Genomic DNA, 21,988 nt, shown 5'->3' with positions numbered 1-21,988 from the left:
ATTCCAGGGGTCATTTTGGTGACATTTGCAGCAGCTGCCCTGCCATGTAAGCCAGGAGGTACTGAGCTCCAACAGATGTTACCACTTTTGGATTTGAACATTTCAGCAGGAGTGAGAGCAGCTTCAGCATCAGTGACCTCCTCATCAGACTTATCAGATGTGTCTGTGCCTTCTGGTAGATACTCTACAATGTCTTCCTCCTCGGAAACCTGCTCATCTGTATCACTATGCTGTTCTGTGTCCTCTGCCTCATTTTCAGAAAAGATATGATCCAGAGCTTAATGTAAATCTTCATCTCATTTTTGACTGCTGCAAACAGGAGATGTGACTCTGCAAGTTACCAACGCTAAACTAAATTTGTCCTATGCAAGTCTTATATGTCTGAACATGTCTGTCTTTGTTTGTTTGTTGTATTTGTTCAGGTAAGGAAACACACAGGCAGAGAGAGAAGCCTCTCAAAGTGTGATTATGAATATAAATTATAACTGGGTCAAAACTGACCCTACCAACACAAAGGTAATAATTTTCACCTGGGAGTGATATGGTGGATTAAGATTACAGGGTTACGATACAGACATCAGAGTTCAGGATAAGTTGGAGTTTATATGAGAGATTTTGTGGTAAACCAATTACAAGTGAATTACAGTAATTAATACGGGAGGTGACCAGCGCATGCATGAGAAGGGCAACTGTGTCCGGGTTGAGGAATGAGCAAATATAAGGAATTTTACATAGCTGGAGGTACCATGACCTGCAGATGGTGTTTATATGGGACTCAAATAACAAACTGCTATCATGGATTTTCATGCTATCCCAGGTTTTAACCTGAGGAGAGGAAGAAATTGAGAAACCATCAATGCAGAATAAGAAACTGATGGACTGATGTAATTTATACTCTTTACCGATATGGTAGCTAATCCATTTCCCTTATTTATGTAGAGCACAAACCTCGGGTTTTATAATGTGGCTGATGTAAATATGTTAGATTCATGTGTCCGACTTTTAAATTCATTTCAAATTGCATAGAAAAATTACAATTTTAAACTCCACCAAAAAAACAGAGAAAAGTGAGAATAAACAAACCTTTTTTTTCAGCAGAGCCTCTGTTTTATTGAATAATCCATGACTTTCATGAATATGTAAGACCCATTGACACCTGGACTCCTATTGATGTCTCACAGCTGTTTACACCTACACACTCATTCACACCTACACACAGATTCCTCACACAAAACCAGGGCTCACTGAGGCCAGGGAGAGAAACAAAACATTAAGAATTTATTGAATTCAATTCTTGTGCACACAAAAAAAAGACAACAAAAAACAGCAAAAATATGTTATAATATATTATAATTGAAATAAAGTGGCTTAGATTGCCACACATTTCTTGCAGCATTGCAAAGGCAGCATTTATTTAGTAAGTCTACAGTACACTTACCTAAAGGCTTATTAGGAACACCACACTAATAAGGTGTTTGTCCCCCTTTCGCCTTCAGAACTGCCTTAATTCTACGTGACATTGATTCAACAAGGTGCTGAAAGCATTCTTTAGAAATGTTGGCCCATATTGATAGGATAGCATCTTGCAGTTGATGTAGATTTGTGGGATGCACATCCAGGGCACGAAGCTCCCGTTCCACCACATCCCAAAGATGCTCTAATGGGTTGAGATCTGGTGACTGTAGGGGCCATTTTAGTACAGTGAACTCATTGTCATGTTCAAGAAACCAAGTTGAAATGATTCGAGCTTTGTGATATGGTGCATTATCCTGCTGGAAGTAGCCATCAGAGAATGGGTACATGGTGGTCATAAAGGGATGGACATGGTCAGAAAAAATGCTCAGGTAGCCCGGGGCATTTAAACCATGCCCAATTGGCACTGTGTGTGCCAAGAAAACATCCCCCACACCATTACACCACCACCAGCAGCCTGCACAGTGGTAACAAGGCATGATGGATCCATGTTCTCATTCTGTTTATGCCAAATTCTGACTCTACCATTTGAATGTCTCAACAGAAATCGAGACTCATCAGACCAGGCAACATTTTTCCAGTCTTCAACTGTCCAATTTTGCTGAGCATGTGCAAATTGTAGCCTCTTTTTCCTATTTGTAGTGGAGATGAGTGGTACCCGGTGGGGTCTTCTGCTGTTGTAGCCCATCCGCCTCAAGGTTGTGCATGTTGTGGCTTCACAAATGCTTTGCTGCATACCTCGGTTGTAACGAGTGGTTATTTTAGTCAAAGTTGCTCTTCTATCAGCTTGAATCAGTCGGCCCATTCTCCTCTAACCTCTAGCATCAACAAGGCATTTTCGCCCAAAGGACTGACACATACTTTGTAAACCCTAGAAATGGTTGTGCGTGAAAATCCCAGTAACTGAGCAGATTGTGAAATACTCAGACCGGCCCGTCTGGCACCAACAATCATGCCACGCTCAAAATTGCTTAAATCACCTTTTTTTCCCATTCTGACATTCAGTTTGGAGTTCAGGAGATTGTCTTGACCAGGACCACACCCCTAAATGCATTGAAGCAACTGCCATGTGATTGGTTGATTAGATAATTGCATTAATGAGAAATTGAACAGGTGTTCCTAATAATCCTTTAGGTGAGTGTATATTTGTGTTTGTTATATTTCTGGGGGGATCATGTCTACATTTTTATTAATAAACCTCTCATATCTGCACACATTTATCTGCCTTTTGATGAAAACTCTCACGCAAACATTATAGATTCGCTTAAAGGAATATTCACAGCCGCATTTCAGCCATAGACAGACACTGTGCATTGTGCTGTTTTGTTGTTTGTGATTTAAGAATTTTATGAGTAAAAAAAGCTGCTCACTTTGCACTTTTAAAATTGATCAAAATGTTGCCAATACGAGCAGCTTTATTCCAGTCATAATATACTCCGATAACAAAGACGGATCCCTTGCAAAGGAGATCAAATGTAAAATCACTACCCCAGAAGAATTCAATTAAATTTTATTTGTATATCCCTTTTAACAATTGATATTGTCACAAAGCAGCTTTACACGATCAAAAGAATTATTTTGTTTGTTAAGTTTGTATGAAATTTGAATGTGTATGAATCAAAATGATAAGACTGTTCCTAATGAGCAAGCTGAGGCGGCGGTGTTAACTCCCTGAGATGGTAGTTGGAAGAAATATTGAGACAAACCAGACTCAACAGGAGACTCATCTTCATTTAGGAGATAACGGATAGCAGGGATTGATCTGCAGTCGAACTGTGTGAGATTGGAAGTTCAGTATACAAGGACATGTGTTTAAGTCAATATGGAGTCCAGTTCGTTATTGGAGGCTCAGGTAGACAGTAGGAAACTGCAGAATTGAACTATCAAGTAACTGCGGTCATGACTCCTCAAAGAACAACTGTCTGCATCAGCCGAGGACAAAACCATTTTTATGGTAAACTGAAACCATCCCCAGTCACCACACGCACCCCAGCAGGCCACACAGGACATCCATGTGATCTCCAACCAGAAGCGGGACACCGGGACAAGTCAGAAAGGTCCAGAGGGGGTCAGGAGCGACATGTATAGCTCAACAGAGAGACAGGGAGATGAAAGAAAGAGAAAAAAAGAAGTGAGAGAAGAAGAGAGAGCAGAAGAGAAGAATAAATTATAGTTAGGTATGGTCACAGTCACACTATGTATAATGTGAATGTATATTTAGTGCAGAATACCAGCAGGGACTCCAGCAGGACTAACTATAACAGCTTAACTAAAAAGAAGAGCCAGAAGGAAACACAGACACTAGGGGGGAACTAGGGTGTAAAGCAACCAGTCACTTCACCGTCAACAAACCTGAGTGATCAATGAGAGTGGGGAAGACAGCATCTAAATGTAGTGGGTTCAGGTAAGTGACAGCAGTATCAGCCTATCAGAGTAGGGCACCTCCCTATTTAAAGCCGGATTGGATGTTACCTGGGTTGTGTCACGCCCGGTTTCCCCTTTGTTTCCGTGTTTGTAGAGGCGGCAGGTAAGCGTGTCGTTTAAACATGGCTGTTAGAAACTGGTTTCATGTGTGTGTGACTTAAAATGTTCATTGTTACTTTTTATAGCGTGTCTTCCGGCGCTGCAGTGGACGTAGTGGCGAGCATTTGCCTTGGAGGTATGTTTGTTCAACCCGGGTGGTTTATTAACTGCCGAAGGAATTAATAATATTAATTCTTGCATATTGATTAGGCTTCCTTGTGCCCTATTGTTATGCTGGGATACAGCTCTGACTAAACCGGTGCCTGTGTGTGTTTTCGCTACAAAGACCTGAATGGTAAGTGGTTTAACTTACCTTTTACTGAGAGTTAGAAGCGTATATGTTGTTAATGTTTCCTCTCTTGTGTTTGTCATAGGAAACTCCCTCTCGTTGCTATTGTCGTGTTGGCTATTGCTAATTGAGTGGTGCTGCTAGCGCTGTTCGTTTTTAGGGCTGGGAAGATACAGCTGCTAACCGTGTGAGAAGCTAAGGTTGCTAATTGCTGATAGCGAAGACGCTGCCTTTAATCTCGCGCCAGTGTTGCCGTGAATAATGTAGAGAGGGGACTGTTTATCTGTCTGGTGTCGTGTTGCTTTGTCGCCCTGTCGAACGTATGGTTTATTCGTTGTTTCTTTTTCTTTTTGTTTCCTTTTGGCTAAGTACTTTAAGTTTTCTTGGCCTACTTAAGTGTATTTGGTTTATTGTTATTTTGGTTTTATTAATTGTTTCTTTCTCTTTGTTAATTGGAATGGACGCATTTCTTGATGGCTGACCTGCTAGAGATTATTCAGTACATTTAATGTTTTATGATTCTCTTTTGTACTTGTTAGCTTCTGACCCTTATTGTTGTCGGATGTTTTAAGAAGTGTTTGTACTATTGTTGGAGTCTTTTGTTTGTCCTTTTTCTTTTGTTTATTGTAGGAGCTGAGGTTCGGTGACCGATTGGTTTCCTTCGCTGTGGTGGTGGTTTTTCCCGATTGTGTGCAGTGTTACACCTGGAGTGTTTGAGCGCGCGATCATTGTGCACCGTGGTGTGTGTGGAAGTGTGTTCTGGTAAAAAGACCACGCTACTCTGTCTGGCTCTGGTGAACCTCAGCTCTAAATATTTTGATTTGAGTTTGTCTAACAATATATACATTTCAGTCCGGTCTTTCCAATTAGTTTTCTTTCTTTATATTTTTTGTGTTTACCTGTTTGACCTGGGGTTTCTTGTCTACTGTTTTTAGTGTGTTTTAAATAATTGTCAATAAATTTCTATTTTTCTAAATATCTTATCCACGCCTCCTGCCTGCTGGGAAGTAGTCGAACTTGTGTGCTTGACCTCTAAATTGAGTGGGCTAAATCTTTTTTGTCCCTGGGGTGAGTCCCAGGGTGGCGTAATCGGTATAATAACGCTTAGTAAATATTTCCATGCTGTAGCGACGCGCCACATTCTGGCGTAATCGGCAGGATACTTCTGTTGTAGTGTGGAGACGTGGATTTGGTGTTCTTTTCTTTTTGTTCTCCAGACAACGGCAGTCCCTTTTCGTCTTAAATCGGCATCAGTTTAAATTTTATTGCATATTGGTGGTAAGAGCCTGGGCATTGGTTGAGATGGAGGATGAATTACGTGAGTTACGAGATTTGGTAGCGCAATTAAAAGCTGATAATGAAAGGCTGCGGCAGGACCACGTATCGGTTGCACAGCCTGGGTCATCTAATACTTTTCTTCCTGTGGTTCCAGATCCCCCACCCGTTGGTACTGGTGTGCCGACTGCAGAGCGGTTTGTTCTCGTTCCAAGAGACCGTAAGTGTCCGAAGTTTAGTGGTCGGGCGGGCATTAGCATCAACGAGTGGGTTGAGGAAGCCCAGTCTTGTATGCGGCTTCGTCACCTGTCTACAGCTGATCAGGCATTTTTTCTTTTTGATCACCTGGAGGGGGAGGCACGGGAAGAAATTCGTTATCGGCCTAGCAGCGAGAGGGAGGATCCAGACATGATTATTCAGGTATTGCGTGAGTTGTATGGTTGTACAAAGTCGTATGTAGCGTTACAAGAGTCATTCTTTTCCAGGAGACAACAGGATGGAGAGACTCTGGTGGAGTTCTCCTTAGCATTAATGAGTCTCTTGGAAAGGGTTAAAAGTCAATCGCCTCATGGCATGCCTAACGCTGAGCTTTTGCTGCGCGATCAGTTTGTGGAGTATGTTAACGATTGCGGTCTGCGGCGTGAACTGAAGCAGTTAGTGCGTCGTCAGCCCACTTCTACACTGTTTGACGTTCGCAGGGAAGCCCTGCGTTGGGAGAGGGAGGGCATGCCTGGGGGGGTACGCGGTCGAAGTCAGTCTGTCCCATCTGCTTATGGCATTCAATATGGGGTGCAAGGAAATCAGCGTGTTAATAGTAGTGTTTCTGTATCTTCAGAAATGAGTGAACTGCGGGATATGCTGCGTAGTCAGCAGCAACAGTTGAATCAGTTAAGCCAAAGTATGGCGCAGCTTCAAAATCCCCAGTCGCACACGCGGTCATTTAAGTCAAAGCTAATTTGTAGACGGTGTCACCGACCTGGTCATTTTGCTAGGGAGTGTGATGGGGGCCGGTTATCTGCCCATCCACCACTAGCTCGGGCAAACCCAATGGTCATGAGGGGCGAACAGTCACCTGTGCAGCCGCCGGAAAACTAGCTCCCACCGAGATGCAGAGCCACAACTCGGTTGGGGAAATGTTAGGCTCCACACATGAAATGGGTTCTGATTTTATGTCACGGTTTATGTCTACTTGTCCCCAGCTCGTTGTATCCATGGGTGGGGTTTTGGTACCTTGCCTAGTGGACACTGGTTCTATGGTGTCCACCATGACGGAGAGTTGTTTTTTGACAAATTTTGGGTCGTGGGGTCAAGAACAGCTTAAATCGTGTCATTGGCTACAGCTTCGGGCAGCAAATGGTCTTTCGATTCCTTATGTTGGCTATTTGGAATTAGATGTAGAGCTCTGTGGACGGGTTGTGTCCGGCTGTGGTGTGTTGGTGGTCAGAGACCCTCCTGGTGGTGTGCGTGTAGAAGTTCCTGGAGTGTTGGGTATGAACATTCTGAGCCGCTGCTACCAGGGGCTCTTTGGCCAACATGGCACTGCTCTGTTTGACTTACCAGTGGTGTTAGAGGCCCCTACTTCTGTTTTTCATGCTTTACAGCATTGTCATTGGGTGGATACCCAGCCAGTTTCTGTTGGGGAGGGTCGAGTTAAGGTACGTGGGCGTAGGGCGTGGCGCATCCCAGGTGGCACCCTGAAGTGGGTTGCTGCAACTTGTTCGGCTCAGTATTCAGGCGGGACAGTATTGTTCGAGCCACCTACTTTTGGTTTACCGGCAGGGCTGTTGGTTTCTCCTGCTCTTTTAAGGGTGGATAGTGGTACGGTCTATGTGCCTATAGTGAATGTTGGAACTGTAGACGTAGTGCTGTATGTTCGTACTGTTATTGGTACTGTGAAGAAGGTTGATGTAATTAGTTTGCCTTCGGGGGTCACAGAACTTAAAACTGTTACTGCGACAGTAAAGGCACAGTGTGTGCAAGTTTCTCTTACAGTACCAGAACAGATAGCTAGGCTGGATTTATCTGTGTTATCAGAAGAAGACCAGGGGAAGGTGAGGACGCTGTTGGAGAAATACATGTCTGTGTTTTCTGCAAGTGATGGAGACTTAGGCTGCACTAGTCTGATATCGCACGATATACCTTTGGTGGATGAAATTCCTGTTAGGCAGCGGTTTAGACGTATTCCTCCGTCTGAGTATGAGGTGGTAAAAGCACATATTAATCAACTGCTGGACACTCAGGTAATCCGAGAAAGCTGTAGTCCTTACGCCTCACCTATAGTGCTCGTTAAAAAGAAGGACGGTAGCCTGCGCATGTGTGTGGACTACCGTCGCTTAAACGTGAAGACGAGGAAGGATGCGTTTCCTCTGCCACGCATTGAGGAGACTTTGGACTCGCTGGCTGGGGCCCAGTGGTTTTCTACCCTGGACCTGGCCAGTGGGTATAATCAGGTACCTGTAACAGAGGGGGATAAGCCAAAAACTGCTTTTTGCACTCCTTTCGGCCTATTTGAGTGGAATAGGATGCCTTTTGGGTTGTGCAATGCTCCAAGTACCTTCCAGCGATTGATGGAACGATTGTTTGGTGATCAGCAGTACCAGTCCCTTCTGTTGTATCTTGATGATATTATTGTGTTCTCCTCTTCAGTGAACCAACACCTTGCTCGGATGGAGGTGGTTTTAAGTCGATTACAGACTGAAGGTTTGAAAGCCAAATTGTCGAAGTGTGCCTTCTTCAAAAAGGAGGTGCATTATTTAGGGCATGTCATCTCTGCAGCAGGGGTTTCGACTGACCCAAATAAAGTGGAGGCAGTTGCACAGTGGCCCCGTCCCAAAAGTGTTGCGGAGTTGCGTTCATTTTTGGGATTCGCTAGCTACTACCGGCGCTTTGTGGAGGGGTTTGCCAAGTTGGCTGCTCCTCTTCATAGGTTGGTAGCTCAGCTGGCAAACTCCAAACGTCCGAGGCAAAATGGTCGAGATTTTGCTGAAGCCTGGTCTGCAGACTGTCAGTGTAGCTTCGAGGGGTTAAAAGTTAAATTAACCACAGCCCCAGTGCTCGCCTATGCAGACTTTTCACTACCATTTATTCTAGAGGTCGATGCTAGTCATGGAGGGTTAGGAGCAGTCCTGTCCCAGGAGCAACAAGGTAGGGTACGGCCAATTGCTTATGGTAGTCGTAGTCTTGAGCCCACTGAGCGTAATCCAACCAACTACAGTTCCATGAAACTGGAATTGTTGGGGCTTAAGTGGGCCATGACCGAGAAATTTCGGGAGTATCTGTTGGGCCATAAGTGTGTTGTCTTTACGGACAATAATCCCCTCAGCTACCTGACATCTGCAAAGTTGGGTGCCATGGAGCAGCGTTGGGCCGCTCAATTGGCATCATTTGATTTTGAAATCAAATATAGGTCTGGAAGAAGCAACCGTAATGCGGATGCCTTGTCACGTCAAAACTTTTCTGGTACAGGGGGAGTGCGTGAGTTGTGTCCAGGTATGGCCGTTCCAGTGGCGTTGCAGCAAGCTGCTCAAGGTGGATTGGTGACCTCGGTTAACCAGGTTACGTCCTTTCCTTGTGTCCCACTTGATGACCTGGGTGTTCAGCAGGGTGTAGACCCAGTGATAGGGGAAGTGCTAGTCTTTTGGAAGCGTAAAAGTCTTCCATCTTCAGAAGAACGTAAGAAGCTTTCCAGACAGGCAATCATCTTGCTTCGACAATGGGACCGTTTGCAAGAAGTAAACGGGGTAATTTATCGGCGTGTGTTTCGCTCAGATGGTGGCGAGGAAATTCTTCAGGTGTTATTGCCGGCTGCTATGAGACATGATGTGTTAACCCAGCTTCATCAACAGCATGGGCATCAAGGGGTAGAGCGCACTTCTCAACTGGTGCGCCAGCGTTGTTATTGGCCAGGCATGTCTGTGGACATTGCACGTTGGTGTCAAGAGTGTGAGCGTTGTCAGTGCGCTAAAAGTGTTCCCTCTGCTCCAGGTAGTTTTATGGGGCATCTGTTGGCTGCTCGACCTAACGAGATTTTGGCTTTAGACTTCACAGTCCTAGAACCATCAAGATCTGGTATGGAGAATGTGTTAGTTATGACCGACATTTTTACGAAATACACGTTAGCGATACCCACTAGAGACCAACGGGCGGAGACTGTTGCTCAGGTTTTGGTTGTGGAGTGGTTTTGTAAGTTTGGGGTGCCGGGTCGGATTCATTCCGACCAAGGCCGAAATTTCGAGTCCGTTCTCATTCAGCAGCTTTGTTCTTTGTATGGGGTGGCGAAATCGCGCACCACCCCATACCACCCAGCGGGAAATGGCCAGTGCGAACGGTTCAACAGAACCTTGCATGATCTGTTGCGCACTTTGCCACTGTCCAAGAAGAGCGAATGGCCGCTTTGTCTTCCTCAGGTACTCTTTGCATACAACACAACCCCTCATCAGGCAACTGGGGAGTCCCCATATTTCTTAATGTTTGGACAGGAGCCTAGACTGCCTGTTGACTTTGCACTTGGCCGAGTACCAGAACCATCATCTGGCAGCGTTCATAGGTGGATTCTGGAGCAGCAGGATCGATTGCAGATTGCCTTTGAGAGTGCCCGTGAGCGGTTGGGTGCGGCAGCCGCTTCACGGAAGGCCCGGTACGATTCGCAGGTAAGGGAGGCATCACTGAAGGAGGGTCAGTTGGTATACCTCCGCGACCATAGTGTGCGGGGTAGATGCAAAATTCAGGACCTGTGGAGCTCAGTGGTGTACCAGGTTATCAAGGCACCTAGGGAAGGGGGGGCAGTGTATACTATTGCTCCCACTACAGATCTGAGTAAGGTCAAACATGTGCATCGATCCTTGCTGAAACTTCAGATCTGCCAGGATTTGCCTCTTGCGTTGGCAGAGAGCCCAGTGCGTGAATCAGTGCAGCCCTCAGAAGAGGAGCCTGATGAGGAGGATCTGTTGGTTGTGGTGCCGGAGACCCCTCACGTGAGGTGGCGGCTAGGGCCACAGGTTAGTGTTTCTTCTGTTTCTCAGCCATCTGGTGACTTGCGGGTGGTGGAAGCCGGCAATGCGGCAGGGGGTTCAGAAGTTGAGGAAGACAGGCAGTCAGTGGTAGTGCCTTCTAATTTAGAGATGGGTGAAGTCGTGGTAAGAAGAACAGGTAGGAGTACTGCAGGTCAGCACTCTAACCGATACCATCTCCCACGAGCCGTAGGTTTGGGTTCAGTATCTAGCATAGTGGGTGGTACAGTTGGTACCCTATTCCGGCCTTGGGATTAAGATTTTCTTCTGTTTTGGTTCACCGTCGGGGCGACGTTGCAGAAACTGGGGGTGGAATGTAGTGGGTTCAGGTAAGTGACAGCAGTATCAGCCTATCAGAGTAGGGCACCTCCCTATTTAAAGCCGGATTGGATGTTACCTGGGTTGTGTCACGCCCGGTTTCCCCTTTGTTTCCGTGTTTGTAGAGGCGGCAGGTAAGCGTGTCGTTTAAACATGGCTGTTAGAAACTGGTTTCATGTGTGTGTGACTTAAAATGTTCATTGTTACTTTTTATAGCGTGTCTTCCGGCGCTGCAGTGGACGTAGTGGCGAGCATTTGCCTTGGAGGTATGTTTGTTCAACCCGGGTGGTTTATTAACTGCCGAAGGAATTAATAATATTAATTCTTGCATATTGATTAGGCTTCCTTGTGCCCTATTGTTATGCTGGGATACAGCTCTGACTAAACCGGTGCCTGTGTGTGTTTTCGCTACAAAGACCTGAATGGTAAGTGGTTTAACTTACCTTTTACTGAGAGTTAGAAGCGTATATGTTGTTAATGTTTCCTCTCTTGTGTTTGTCATAGGAAACTCCCTCTCGTTGCTATTGTCGTGTTGGCTATTGCTAATTGAGTGGTGCTGCTAGCGCTGTTCGTTTTTAGGGCTGGGAAGATACAGCTGCTAACCGTGTGAGAAGCTAAGGTTGCTAATTGCTGATAGCGAAGACGCTGCCTTTAATCTCGCGCCAGTGTTGCCGTGAATAATGTAGAGAGGGGACTGTTTATCTGTCTGGTGTCGTGTTGCTTTGTCGCCCTGTCGAACGTATGGTTTATTCGTTGTTTCTTTTTCTTTTTGTTTCCTTTTGGCTAAGTACTTTAAGTTTTCTTGGCCTACTTAAGTGTATTTGGTTTATTGTTATTTTGGTTTTATTAATTGTTTCTTTCTCTTTGTTAATTGGAATGGACGCATTTCTTGATGGCTGACCTGCTAGAGATTATTCAGTACATTTAATGTTTTATGATTCTCTTTTGTACTTGTTAGCTTCTGACCCTTATTGTTGTCGGATGTTTTAAGAAGTGTTTGTACTATTGTTGGAGTCTTTTGTTTGTCCTTTTTCTTTTGTTTATTGTAGGAGCTGAGGTTCGGTGACCGATTGGTTTCCTTCGCTGTGGTGGTGGTTTTTCCCGATTGTGTGCAGTGTTACACCTGGAGTGTTTGAGCGCGCGATCATTGTGCACCGTGGTGTGTGTGGAAGTGTGTTCTGGTAAAAAGACCACGCTACTCTGTCTGGCTCTGGTGAACCTCAGCTCTAAATATTTTGATTTGAGTTTGTCTAACAATATATACATTTCAGTCCGGTCTTTCCAATTAGTTTTCTTTCTTTATATTTTTTGTGTTTACCTGTTTGACCTGGGGTTTCTTGTCTACTGTTTTTAGTGTGTTTTAAATAATTGTCAATAAATTTCTATTTTTCTAAATATCTTATCCACGCCTCCTGCCTGCTGGGAAGTAGTCGAACTTGTGTGCTTGACCTCTAAATTGAGTGGGCTAAATCTTTTTTGTCCCTGGGGTGAGTCCCAGGGTGGCGTAATCGGTATAATAACGCTTAGTAAATATTTCCATGCTGTAGCGACGCGCCACATAAACATAACAGTTCACCATAATACCCATGAGTCCCCCAGATCTGCCCCTTAATCTAAGAAATTTTTTTTGTTTCTTCTATTAAGTCCTTCCTGTCCTGACATGCATGAGCATGTCACTCCCCCAAACAACACAGCAATTAGCATTTACTTATATCTGATTAGAGTCGTTTACATAAATCTTGCATGTCAATAGAGCACTAAGTGTGTGGGCGGATCCCAAATCCCTGTGGAGACAAGAATCTAACATATATCTTTGTTTTTTTAAAAATATATTTTTAACATTAATTTAATAACAAACATTTATTTGTCAATAAATATGAGAAATACTCGCCATCCATGTTACTAGCAATCCGAGTAACTCGTTTTGCGAGTGTTCCACAAGACGAGCAAAGATTTTTTATTTAAAAAATAACAAACTATCAATCCAAGGTTCCACTATATATAACATGTGGATCATGAGAATTATCACTGAAGGTTGTAAAAATGATTAATTATTTTAGGTTTCCATAAATTGTGCTCCCAAAATTATGTCTCATTAATTAATGAGCAATGAAGACCACTGCAAGGGCATTTCACAAACGTCCCCAACAATGTTTGTGTTCACAGTGTGTTTTTAATTTTTATTATTGCACCACAACATTATAATACATTGACATGAATCAAGATGTTATGTTTAACAAGCAATAAAACATTTACTAATAATGTTTATTAGGAAACATGTTTAGTGGTTCAGTAGAACAAAAACAAATATACAAATAACACATACAAGCAAGTTCATAAATCATTCACCTTTCGAATAAAAATTATTAAATTAATAAAATATTGCACAATGAAATTGAAATAAAACATATATACAGCAGTTTATGGTATACTTTTAATCTACTGTAAGGCCTGGTGTTAAATTTAAAGAACACCTCCTGACCAAACAAACCGCACCACAGCACAGCATACTGTAATGCAAGTTAATGTGAGTTGCATATTTAAAATTGCTCAGAATCATTAGCATTCTGAAGTGTCTAACTTCTAACTATTTTTACTAACCACTAAACATATACAGTATCATATTTACATGGATCTAATCTAATAAACCTTGTGTCAAAACACACTGTTGCGTACATTAGACTTTCATCAGATTTCTCAACTGAGTCAGAGAGAACTGTGTTTAATCCAGTGTTGGAATAAATCTCAGGTGGGATTAAGGGAGGCAGATCAGTGGAGTAAAGCGGATTAGAAAGAGATCTGCTGTCTTCAGTCTCCTCATAATCATAAACTGGACATGGAACCTGACCACAGGATGGGGGAAAAGTGTTACAAAAACATTAAAAGTACATTCTTGTAAAGTATTATGCACTTAAATAGTTAAAATTCTAAATACTGTCTAAATCAGGTATAGATTATTATTTTTTTATTTGTCAGAAAATTGGTGGCATGCATTGGCATAGTGGTTAGGATTGTGGCTTTTATGTCTGTGTGTGGGTGGAGTTTGCACATTCTGCCCTTGCTTGGTGTCTTTTCCCTTTCTCCAGTTTCCTCCTACAGTCCAAAGACAAGTGAAATAAGACTATTTACATTTCCAAGTTCTCTGTAGTGTTTTGGTCCCTGTGACAGACTGGCACCTTGTCCAGGGCGTTTATTTGTGCTAAGATGCCTATCTGTGCACCAAGGTAGACTTCCTGTCAGCTTCAGCCAATAGTTATCTTTCATCTACCTCTTTTATTAACAGAGTGTTTCCTTGTTTAATATATAAACAAAAAATCTGCACTAAATATACATTCACTTTTTACATTGTTCGACTGTGACCATACCTAACTGTTATTTCTCCATCTCTTTGCTCTCTCCTTTTCTGCTCTCTCCTCTCTCTCTCTCTCTCCCTCTCTCCTTTTTCCTCTACCTATCTCTCTGTCGAGCTATACATGTCGCTCCTGAGCTGTCAGTGATCCAGACCCCCTCTGCCCGCTGGACCTCTCTAACTCATCCTGGAGTCCTGCTTCTGGTTGGAGATCTCATCACATGGATGCCCCCGTGTGGTCTGCCTGGAATGCGTGTGGTGACTGGGGTTGGTTCCACTTTTCCATGAAGGTGGTCCTGTCCTCGACTGATGCAGACAGCTGTTCTCTGAGGACCTGTGACTTCAGTCGCTCAATAGTTCAGGACTGGAATTTTTCACAGTCTACCTGAGCCTCCAGGAACAAACTGGACTTTAATCTTACACATCTCCTCTTATACTGAACTTTCAGTCTCGCATATTATTATGCACATCAATCCCTGCTATCTGTTTTCACCCAGATGAGGATGGGTTCCCTGTTGAGTCTGGTTCCTCTCAAGGTTTCTTCCTATTACCATCTCAGGGAGTTTTTCCTTGCCACTGTCGCCATCGTCCTAGGCTTGCTCATCAGGGACAATCGTATAATTTTGATTCATACACATTCACATTTCATACAAACTTAATTCTTTTGATTGTGTAAAGCTGCTTTGTGATGATGTAAATCGTTAAAAGCGCTATACAAATAAAATTAAATTAAATTGAATTGAATATAAAATATACTTGTTTGTTATTTTTTTGGTGAATGTCAGGACTTATACCTACTGTACATAGACCAGCTTCACTATTAAATTTAGTCCCCCATCTATCATACCGGAAATACACTTGCTTCTTAACTTAGGTTATAAATGTCAGTTTCCTGTATACTTAAAGCCTGGGTTTAAATTTCAACGAGGTTAGGTACCCTTTTTTTATTATTATAATTTTTTTTTTTATGTGGGGTTAATTCCAAGTACTTTACCTAAAACATAACTTTTTCTTTATACTTCTCTTTTGCACACACACAACAGAAGCTCAGCTAATGTAAGTGTTTGTTTTAGTCCAGTGATCATAAAGGTCAGTCTTAGAGAGACCGTGTGCAGCACAGTTTAAAGATTCTTCTGCTCAAACACAGATGATCAAATTCATTTGTTAAAAACTGGGTTTATACGGTAGGTTCGATTAAGTGTAGATGAAACACCAAAATGTGGCAGGACACCAGCCTTTCAGTAGTGGATATGAACGCCGCTGGTTTAATGCTACATGTGTGGCGACAACAATGTTTCTGTAGGTTGTCCCTAAAGAAGATTTTGGAAAAACACAACTTACCATATGGAGAGCTGAGAATCTTTGTTCAGGTTGGCCAGAAGATGAGACTGAGAGTGGGGGAGAAAATATATTAAACTATTTAAATAAACACAGAAATAAAAACACAACCACAAAAACAAATAAACAACAACAACAACAACAACAACAATAATAATAATAATAATAATAATAATAAGTTTAAGCCTAGCAATTTGAGTAGTTAAAATTGCTATCTTAATTAGTATATTAAAATCCTGGCATTATATATACAAATATTCATTTAAGTATGATATGTAAAACAACATACTGTAAAAAAGACAGATGAGAACATGCATTCATTTTGCCCTCATTCTTTGATGATAATGTATGTGATAGACGGATTTGATTCCCTATTTTTAAAATCAAATGGAATGTACAATAACAGATGATTTTTATTTACATTTTGTATATTACATTAATAATTGATTAATTATTTCATACCATGTCTTCATGTGGTAGTCACAGCCTTAAATATTTTTACAAACTCTGTATTTTCAATTGCTACATTTTATTCACCAGGTAAATCTACTTCAGAATACTTTAAACAATTATGTAAATGAAACTATAAAATGCTGTTTGTGTGTTTGTGGTACCTCGCATCTTCTTTTTCCTCTGTAGGGTGAAAGTGAATAATAGGGTGAAGAGAATCAGCACCAGAACCACAGAGATAGCAGTGTTTATCGCGGACGTTGGGAAGCCTGGAAGAGAAACATGATCGCACTGTAGAAGGAAACAGGATACGGTGGTCTTTTATGAGCTGCTGTTTATAACACTGTTGTCAATACCATATGTAATAAATAATTCTCTTTTACTATTACTGTCAGTCACACATCAAAGCTGGAAAGAGAAACACAGACAAACAAACAGATGCACTGCTAATATAGACAGATGAGAGAGAAGCAATGACGTAGGGTCCTATTGGTAAATGTACAGTAACATTACAATTATAAAGTATGAATATGTGGGCAAAGTATAAGCCTGACAATAGAACTGATTGGGATGCACTTCTCTGCATATTTTTGCAATGTAGAGGTCAACAGTCGGGCAAACAACATTCAAACAGACTAACAGCATTTGTAAAAAAATAAAATAAAATGAGTTTATGGTGAATGTTTTCAAACCACTGAAACTGTAAATGTAGAAACCACACCTGCTCAGGCAAATTACACTGAGGGAGGTGTAGGTGTACCATGTGGAGATTTAAACTGAATAAATTCCAGAAATGTGGAACCACGCTAATAGGTAAGATGGTCATTGGGGCTGCAGTTTTAAGTTCCACAAGCAGATCAGCATTTTTGAAATGCCTTTAACTTGCCAGACATCCTAAACATGTGCACTTACTGTACTGCTTTTAGTTTGTAGTCAAAAATATGTGATTGAGAATAATATAGAATAAAAAGGCAGGACATGTCAGAAAACTGCAAAGCACAGCAACATGCGTAAAACATCTACACCATCAAAGCTGATGTCATCTGTGATGCAATCTGTGTTATCTTTCTCATAAAGGAGGTGTGACCATCAAAATTAGTGACCAGCAAAGACACGTGATATTGTACACACCCTGGGATGAGGGTGTGGTCATTGATTGTTTAGCATCATTTAGTGGATAAGCTGAATAATGAGAAATAGTGAGACATAATAAATGATGTAAGAAAAATGTAATGAAAAGGTGAAGCAAGAAGTTCATACCTGTTGTTGAGTGTGTGCTCTCAGCATGTACTGATGTACTCAGGGAGTGTGATGAAGTGGAGTGTGTGGTGTGTGAGACAGTAGTCATAGCAGGAACTTCTGAAAGAATGGAATGGAATGAAATCAGTTCGTTATATGTTCCAGATTAACATTACAGTATCTGGATTAAGGATCCTGGTATTGAGTCTGATTTATCAGTCTTTTCGTTTACAAATTCAATAAACAAGGTCTGTTCTACATTGCACATGGAGTAGAATCTTTGTGTATTTATCACGCCCTTCCCGATCTATCCCACACCAGTAAGTTCCTTCATCCTCTGGTCTCAGATCAGTGATGTTGATGGTGAAGACTTTGGCTGTTGTTTCGTCATACAGAGAGAATCTGGGGTCTTTAACAGGAGATCCAGACTGAACAGGAACGTCTTTAAGGTCCCAGGTGGGACATTTACCTCTGCAGAAATACTTGTTGTTCTCTTCATATCCAGATGTGTAGTTACATTTAATCTGAACTGATCGTCCTCTGTATCCAGTTACTGTAGTTACAGCATCAGTACCAGCTGGAGAATAATATACAGTAGATTAAAATCATGTAGCATATAAAACCAACATAATGCTCAGTATCCAGAAACATTAAAGCATTAACATTCTGACAAGGGTAAAACAAGAACCAGGTATAAAAGATATATGAAGCAAAGCATCAGAGTAGTCTAAGCCTGAAAAGTAATTACATATGGTGTGTGTGTGTGTGTGTGTGCGCACTGTAGGGTCTACAGGTTCAAGACTCTTCCTGTTTGCTTCCACCAGATGGAGCCACTTAGACAAGACCATCCAATTACTGACCATTATCCAGACACACCCATTATTCATTACATTCCATATTGCTCTTGCATAAAAGTCCTGAGGAAGCAATACTGTGGTTGTGTCTAAAAAAACAAAAATCCACTGGCTTAATGCTAAATGTCTATTAGTTCAAAGCTTTGTGGTGACACAGAGACTGATGATGATTTTGAAGTATCTATTATGACTAATAATCTGTAATATAGGGTAAATCATGTGACATGGGTAAGAGAAGAGGCAGGGACAAAAGACATAGTAGAACAAGTCTTTACAAATTACATACCTGTGCGGTATAATTTATCAGTATCATATGAGAGGACTGAAAATAATGAGATTGACTGAATACCAGCACGATTGTGAGGCGGCTGAAGGAATGAGCTTGTGAGGATTTTACTTACAAAAAAAGTGCTTTAACGGCAGATAGGAATATGATTGTCCATCAGGTGGGCTGAATGAAATCAAACAGCAGACAACAAGTGGGACTTCCTGGAGAAAGAAGTCTAGAACTTATGTACTTCTGCATCTTCTGTCAGTGTATGTTACGTCCTCTCTATGTTACGTCTCCTTGGCGACCACAATCCAAAATTAGAATGGAAATGTCAGTGTTTTTGTCTATTGACAACACTTTTTTCAAGGACCAACAAGTATTTTCAACAACATTATTACATTGATGAGTTGTTGCTTTTTGCACGTTACGAAAAAAATCATGTTTATGTTTAGTTTAAACATGTTTTTCTTGTTACTTGAATTCATTACATATATACTCAGCAAAACCAGAAACGTCCCTTTTTCAGGACTGTGTATTTCAACAATAATGTTGTAAAAATCCAAATAACTTTACAGATCTTTATTGTAAAGGGTTTAAACAATGTTTTTCATTTTCAAGTAACCATAATTAATTAATTAACATGCACCTGTGGAATGGTCGTTAAGACCTTAACAGCTTACAGAAAGTAGGCATTTAAGGTCACAGTTCTAAAAACGCAGGACACTAAAGAGACTTGTCCACCGACTGTGAAAAACACCCAAAGAAAGATGCCCAGGGTCCCTGCTCATCTGCGTGAACGTGCATTAGGCATGCTGCAGGGAGGCATGAGGACCGCTGATGTGGCTAGGGCGATAAATCGCCATGTCCGCACCGTGAGACGCCTAAGACGGCGCTACAGGGAGACAGGAAGGACGGCTGATCATCCTCGCAGTGGAAGACCACGTGTAACAACACCCGCACAGGATGGGTACATCCGAATATCACACCTGCGTGACAGGTACAGGATGGCCACAACAACTGCCCGAGTCACACCAGGAACACACAATCCCTCCATCAGTGCTCAGACTGTCCGCAATAGGCAGTCCATGAGGAGGAGATGCACTGCAGTACTTCAAGCAGCTGGTGGCCACCAGATACTGACTGGTACTTTTGATTTTGAGCCTCCCTTCATTCAGGGACACATTGGGAAACATTTTTAGTTTATGTCTTATGGTGTTGACTCTTTTAGTGTTCATACAAATATTTACACATTAAGTTTACTGAAAGTAAAAACAGTTGAAAGTCAGAGGACGTTTCTTTTTTTGCTGAGTATATATTCATGAAGGATTGTTTTGATGTATGACTTATGAAAATGCTCTAAAAACTGGCATTATAGAGAGGAAAAATACTAAGATACACTTTGGTAGAGCTCCTCTATGGCAGGACTTTAATTAAGAATGAATGTAACTGGATTAGGCTGATTATTAACTGCATTATTCTTTCTCTTCATTTGGAGAGAGAAACGGGGCGAAGTGTTGTTCCGTGCATTCCGGCTACAAGTACACCTGTGTATGTGAGCGAACAATATGGGGATTGGATTTCAAAATAAAAAGAAGTTTGTAGTTGACTCATCAGGACGATGCTGGAGCTTTGTGCTTTTTGTTTCAGTCTTAGAGAGACAATTATTCTGAATATGAAAACAGGAGAAATTTGAAGTGTGGTTTGAGAGCATCTGGAAATAACTGATTGCCTTTGAGTCTCACTTTCTTCGATTTAGTCTCACTTTCAATAAATGTCAGCTCTGTTCTGCTTTTCCCCCATTTTTCTGTCTCACACACACACACACACACACACATGCACACACGCACACACACACACACACACACACACACACACGTGCACACCTGCACACACATGCATGCACACTCACACACGGTAGGTAGATTTATTATTAGAGACTCACTTCTCCCCTAAATGTGATCTGCTTATAGCTTGTGTTTACACTGCACATACACCACCAGCAAGAAAACTCTTCTGCTTTGTCCTTCATGTCTGGAACAATTTGTTTATTATTTTGAATTTTCATTTACTGTCTTTATTATATCCTCCCCTCTCTGGGAGCAGGGAACAGAGACGTTCTCCTTCTCTCACTCATGCTCATAGTGCGCTCCTCCAGCACGTTCATCAAACTAGTGTTAATAAACTACATCATGGGTGTGTAGCAAACATTGGAGCAAATACTTCATCCTCATCTTTCCAGCATTTTTCCTTATAAGCCTCGTCCACATCCTTCTCACTACTCATGTTATTTTTTTTTCCACCTATTGTAAGTGTTTAAGATGTTTGATGCAGAGGGATTTACTTTATAGTTTTAGCACCTACTAATTGGAAAGCACCTATTGTACATTGCTAGGAATTTTCTTAGAATTACATTCCTATTAGCATCTCTTTGCACTAAGAATTTTAATGAATATGGCCCCAGACTCAGACTATTGAATATAACATTTGAGAACCCCACATTTATACAGGACAATCTTACCTCTGAGGGCAGGACAGCTAAAAAAGGCTGTAGCATCATATAAGAATCAAACCAACAATCTCTAAATGTTAGTGGTAAGCAATTTTTCTCTACACCACTCAGGGATGTGTATACAGTACATAATGCTATTAAGGGGTCAGGGGTAGCTCTGTGGTTAAGGCATTGGACTACGGTTCGGAAGATCCCAGGTTCAAACCCCACAACCACCAAGTTGCCACTGTTGGGCCCTTGAGCAAGGCCCTTAACCCTCAACTGCTCAGATGTGTAATGAGATAAAAATGTAAGTCGCTCTGGATAAGAGCGTCTGCCAAATGCCTAAATGTAAGATGTAAAATGTAATCTAAATCCTACACGTCCTACAACAGGACTATCTGCTCTTGGCTAGACTCGATAGAAAACACTAAACTCACATTCTGTGTTGAACAACAGGAAGAAGAGAGATGAGACTGCAGGCCGACTGCACTGATAAAGCATTAGTCCTGATCTTTAAACACATAACCTGTAGTTAAGGACTGTTGTTCAGCTCGTATACAGATACACAAACTCTTCAAAGTCGATTTTACACTGAAAATAAGTAGAGATAATGTTCCCATGTGTAGGTGACTTGAACATGTAGGTTTCCTCATGCAGTAAGTGAAGTGGAAGCTCCTCTGTGTGCTTCTGAAGATAACCAGGAGCTCTCAGCACCCCTGAGAACTTCACTACTTTAAACACTGGAACCTCTCTATAAAAGTTCTGTGCTAAATGTCCATCAGTGCAAAGCTTTAATGTGACACTGATACTGAACACTGAGACTGATGAGGATTTGGAAGTGTTTGTACTTACCTAGAATCAGGCAGAAGGTGAAGATGAGGACCATCTCCATTCTACATCCAGACTCACAAACTCCTCAGATAATAATAATTAATAATGTTCTGTTAGTTATCGTACACACACTCACTGTCTCTGTGACTCTACAGGGTGTATTTGTGTTCTGTTAGTAAAAACCAACACCTTCCTTTTTTGAGCCAGTGACAGAAAACCGCTCAGGAAGTGTGTGTGTGTGTGTGTGTGTGTGTGTGTGTGTGTGTGTGTGTGTGTGT

The 21,988-nt window shown here is 41.9% G+C and overlaps 1 protein-coding gene across 1 annotated transcript; it reads right to left on the bottom strand.

The window, feature by feature from the left end:
• Positions 1 to 13,071: 13,071 nt before the first annotated feature.
• LOC128506982 (CMRF35-like molecule 2) lies at positions 13,072 to 21,771 on the bottom strand. Its single transcript, XM_053477599.1, has 6 exons — positions 21,732 to 21,771; positions 17,559 to 17,840; positions 17,285 to 17,383; positions 16,189 to 16,293; positions 15,578 to 15,624; positions 13,072 to 13,730 (listed from the first exon to the last, which is right to left on the bottom strand). The coding sequence occupies exons 1-6, from the start codon at positions 21,769 to 21,771 to the stop codon at positions 13,491 to 13,493; spliced, it is 813 nt and encodes a 270-aa protein (XP_053333574.1). The 3' UTR covers positions 13,072 to 13,490.
• Between the last annotated feature and the right edge of the window lie 217 nt (positions 21,772 to 21,988).

This window comes from Clarias gariepinus, chromosome 18 (assembly GCF_024256425.1).
Source record: "Clarias gariepinus isolate MV-2021 ecotype Netherlands chromosome 18, CGAR_prim_01v2, whole genome shotgun sequence".
Lineage (NCBI taxonomy): Eukaryota > Metazoa > Chordata > Actinopteri > Siluriformes > Clariidae > Clarias > Clarias gariepinus.
The sequence above is the reverse complement of the archived record's forward strand: the minus strand, read 5'-3'. Positions and strand labels throughout refer to the sequence as shown.

Excerpts from the sequence above, each read along its gene's own strand:
- LOC128506982 (XM_053477599.1), bottom strand. The coding sequence starts at position 21,771 with ATGGAGATGGTCCTCATCTTCACCTTCTGCCTGATTCTAG. Across the intron at positions 17,841-21,731 it reads CACCTTCTGCCTGATTCTAG|CTGGTACTGATGCTGTAACT; the intron begins GTAAGTACAAAC and ends ATTATTCTCCAG. Across the intron at positions 13,731-15,577 it reads GATTCTCAGCTCTCCATATG|GTTCCATGTCCAGTTTATGA; the intron begins GTAAGTTGTGTT and ends TCCTGTGGTCAG.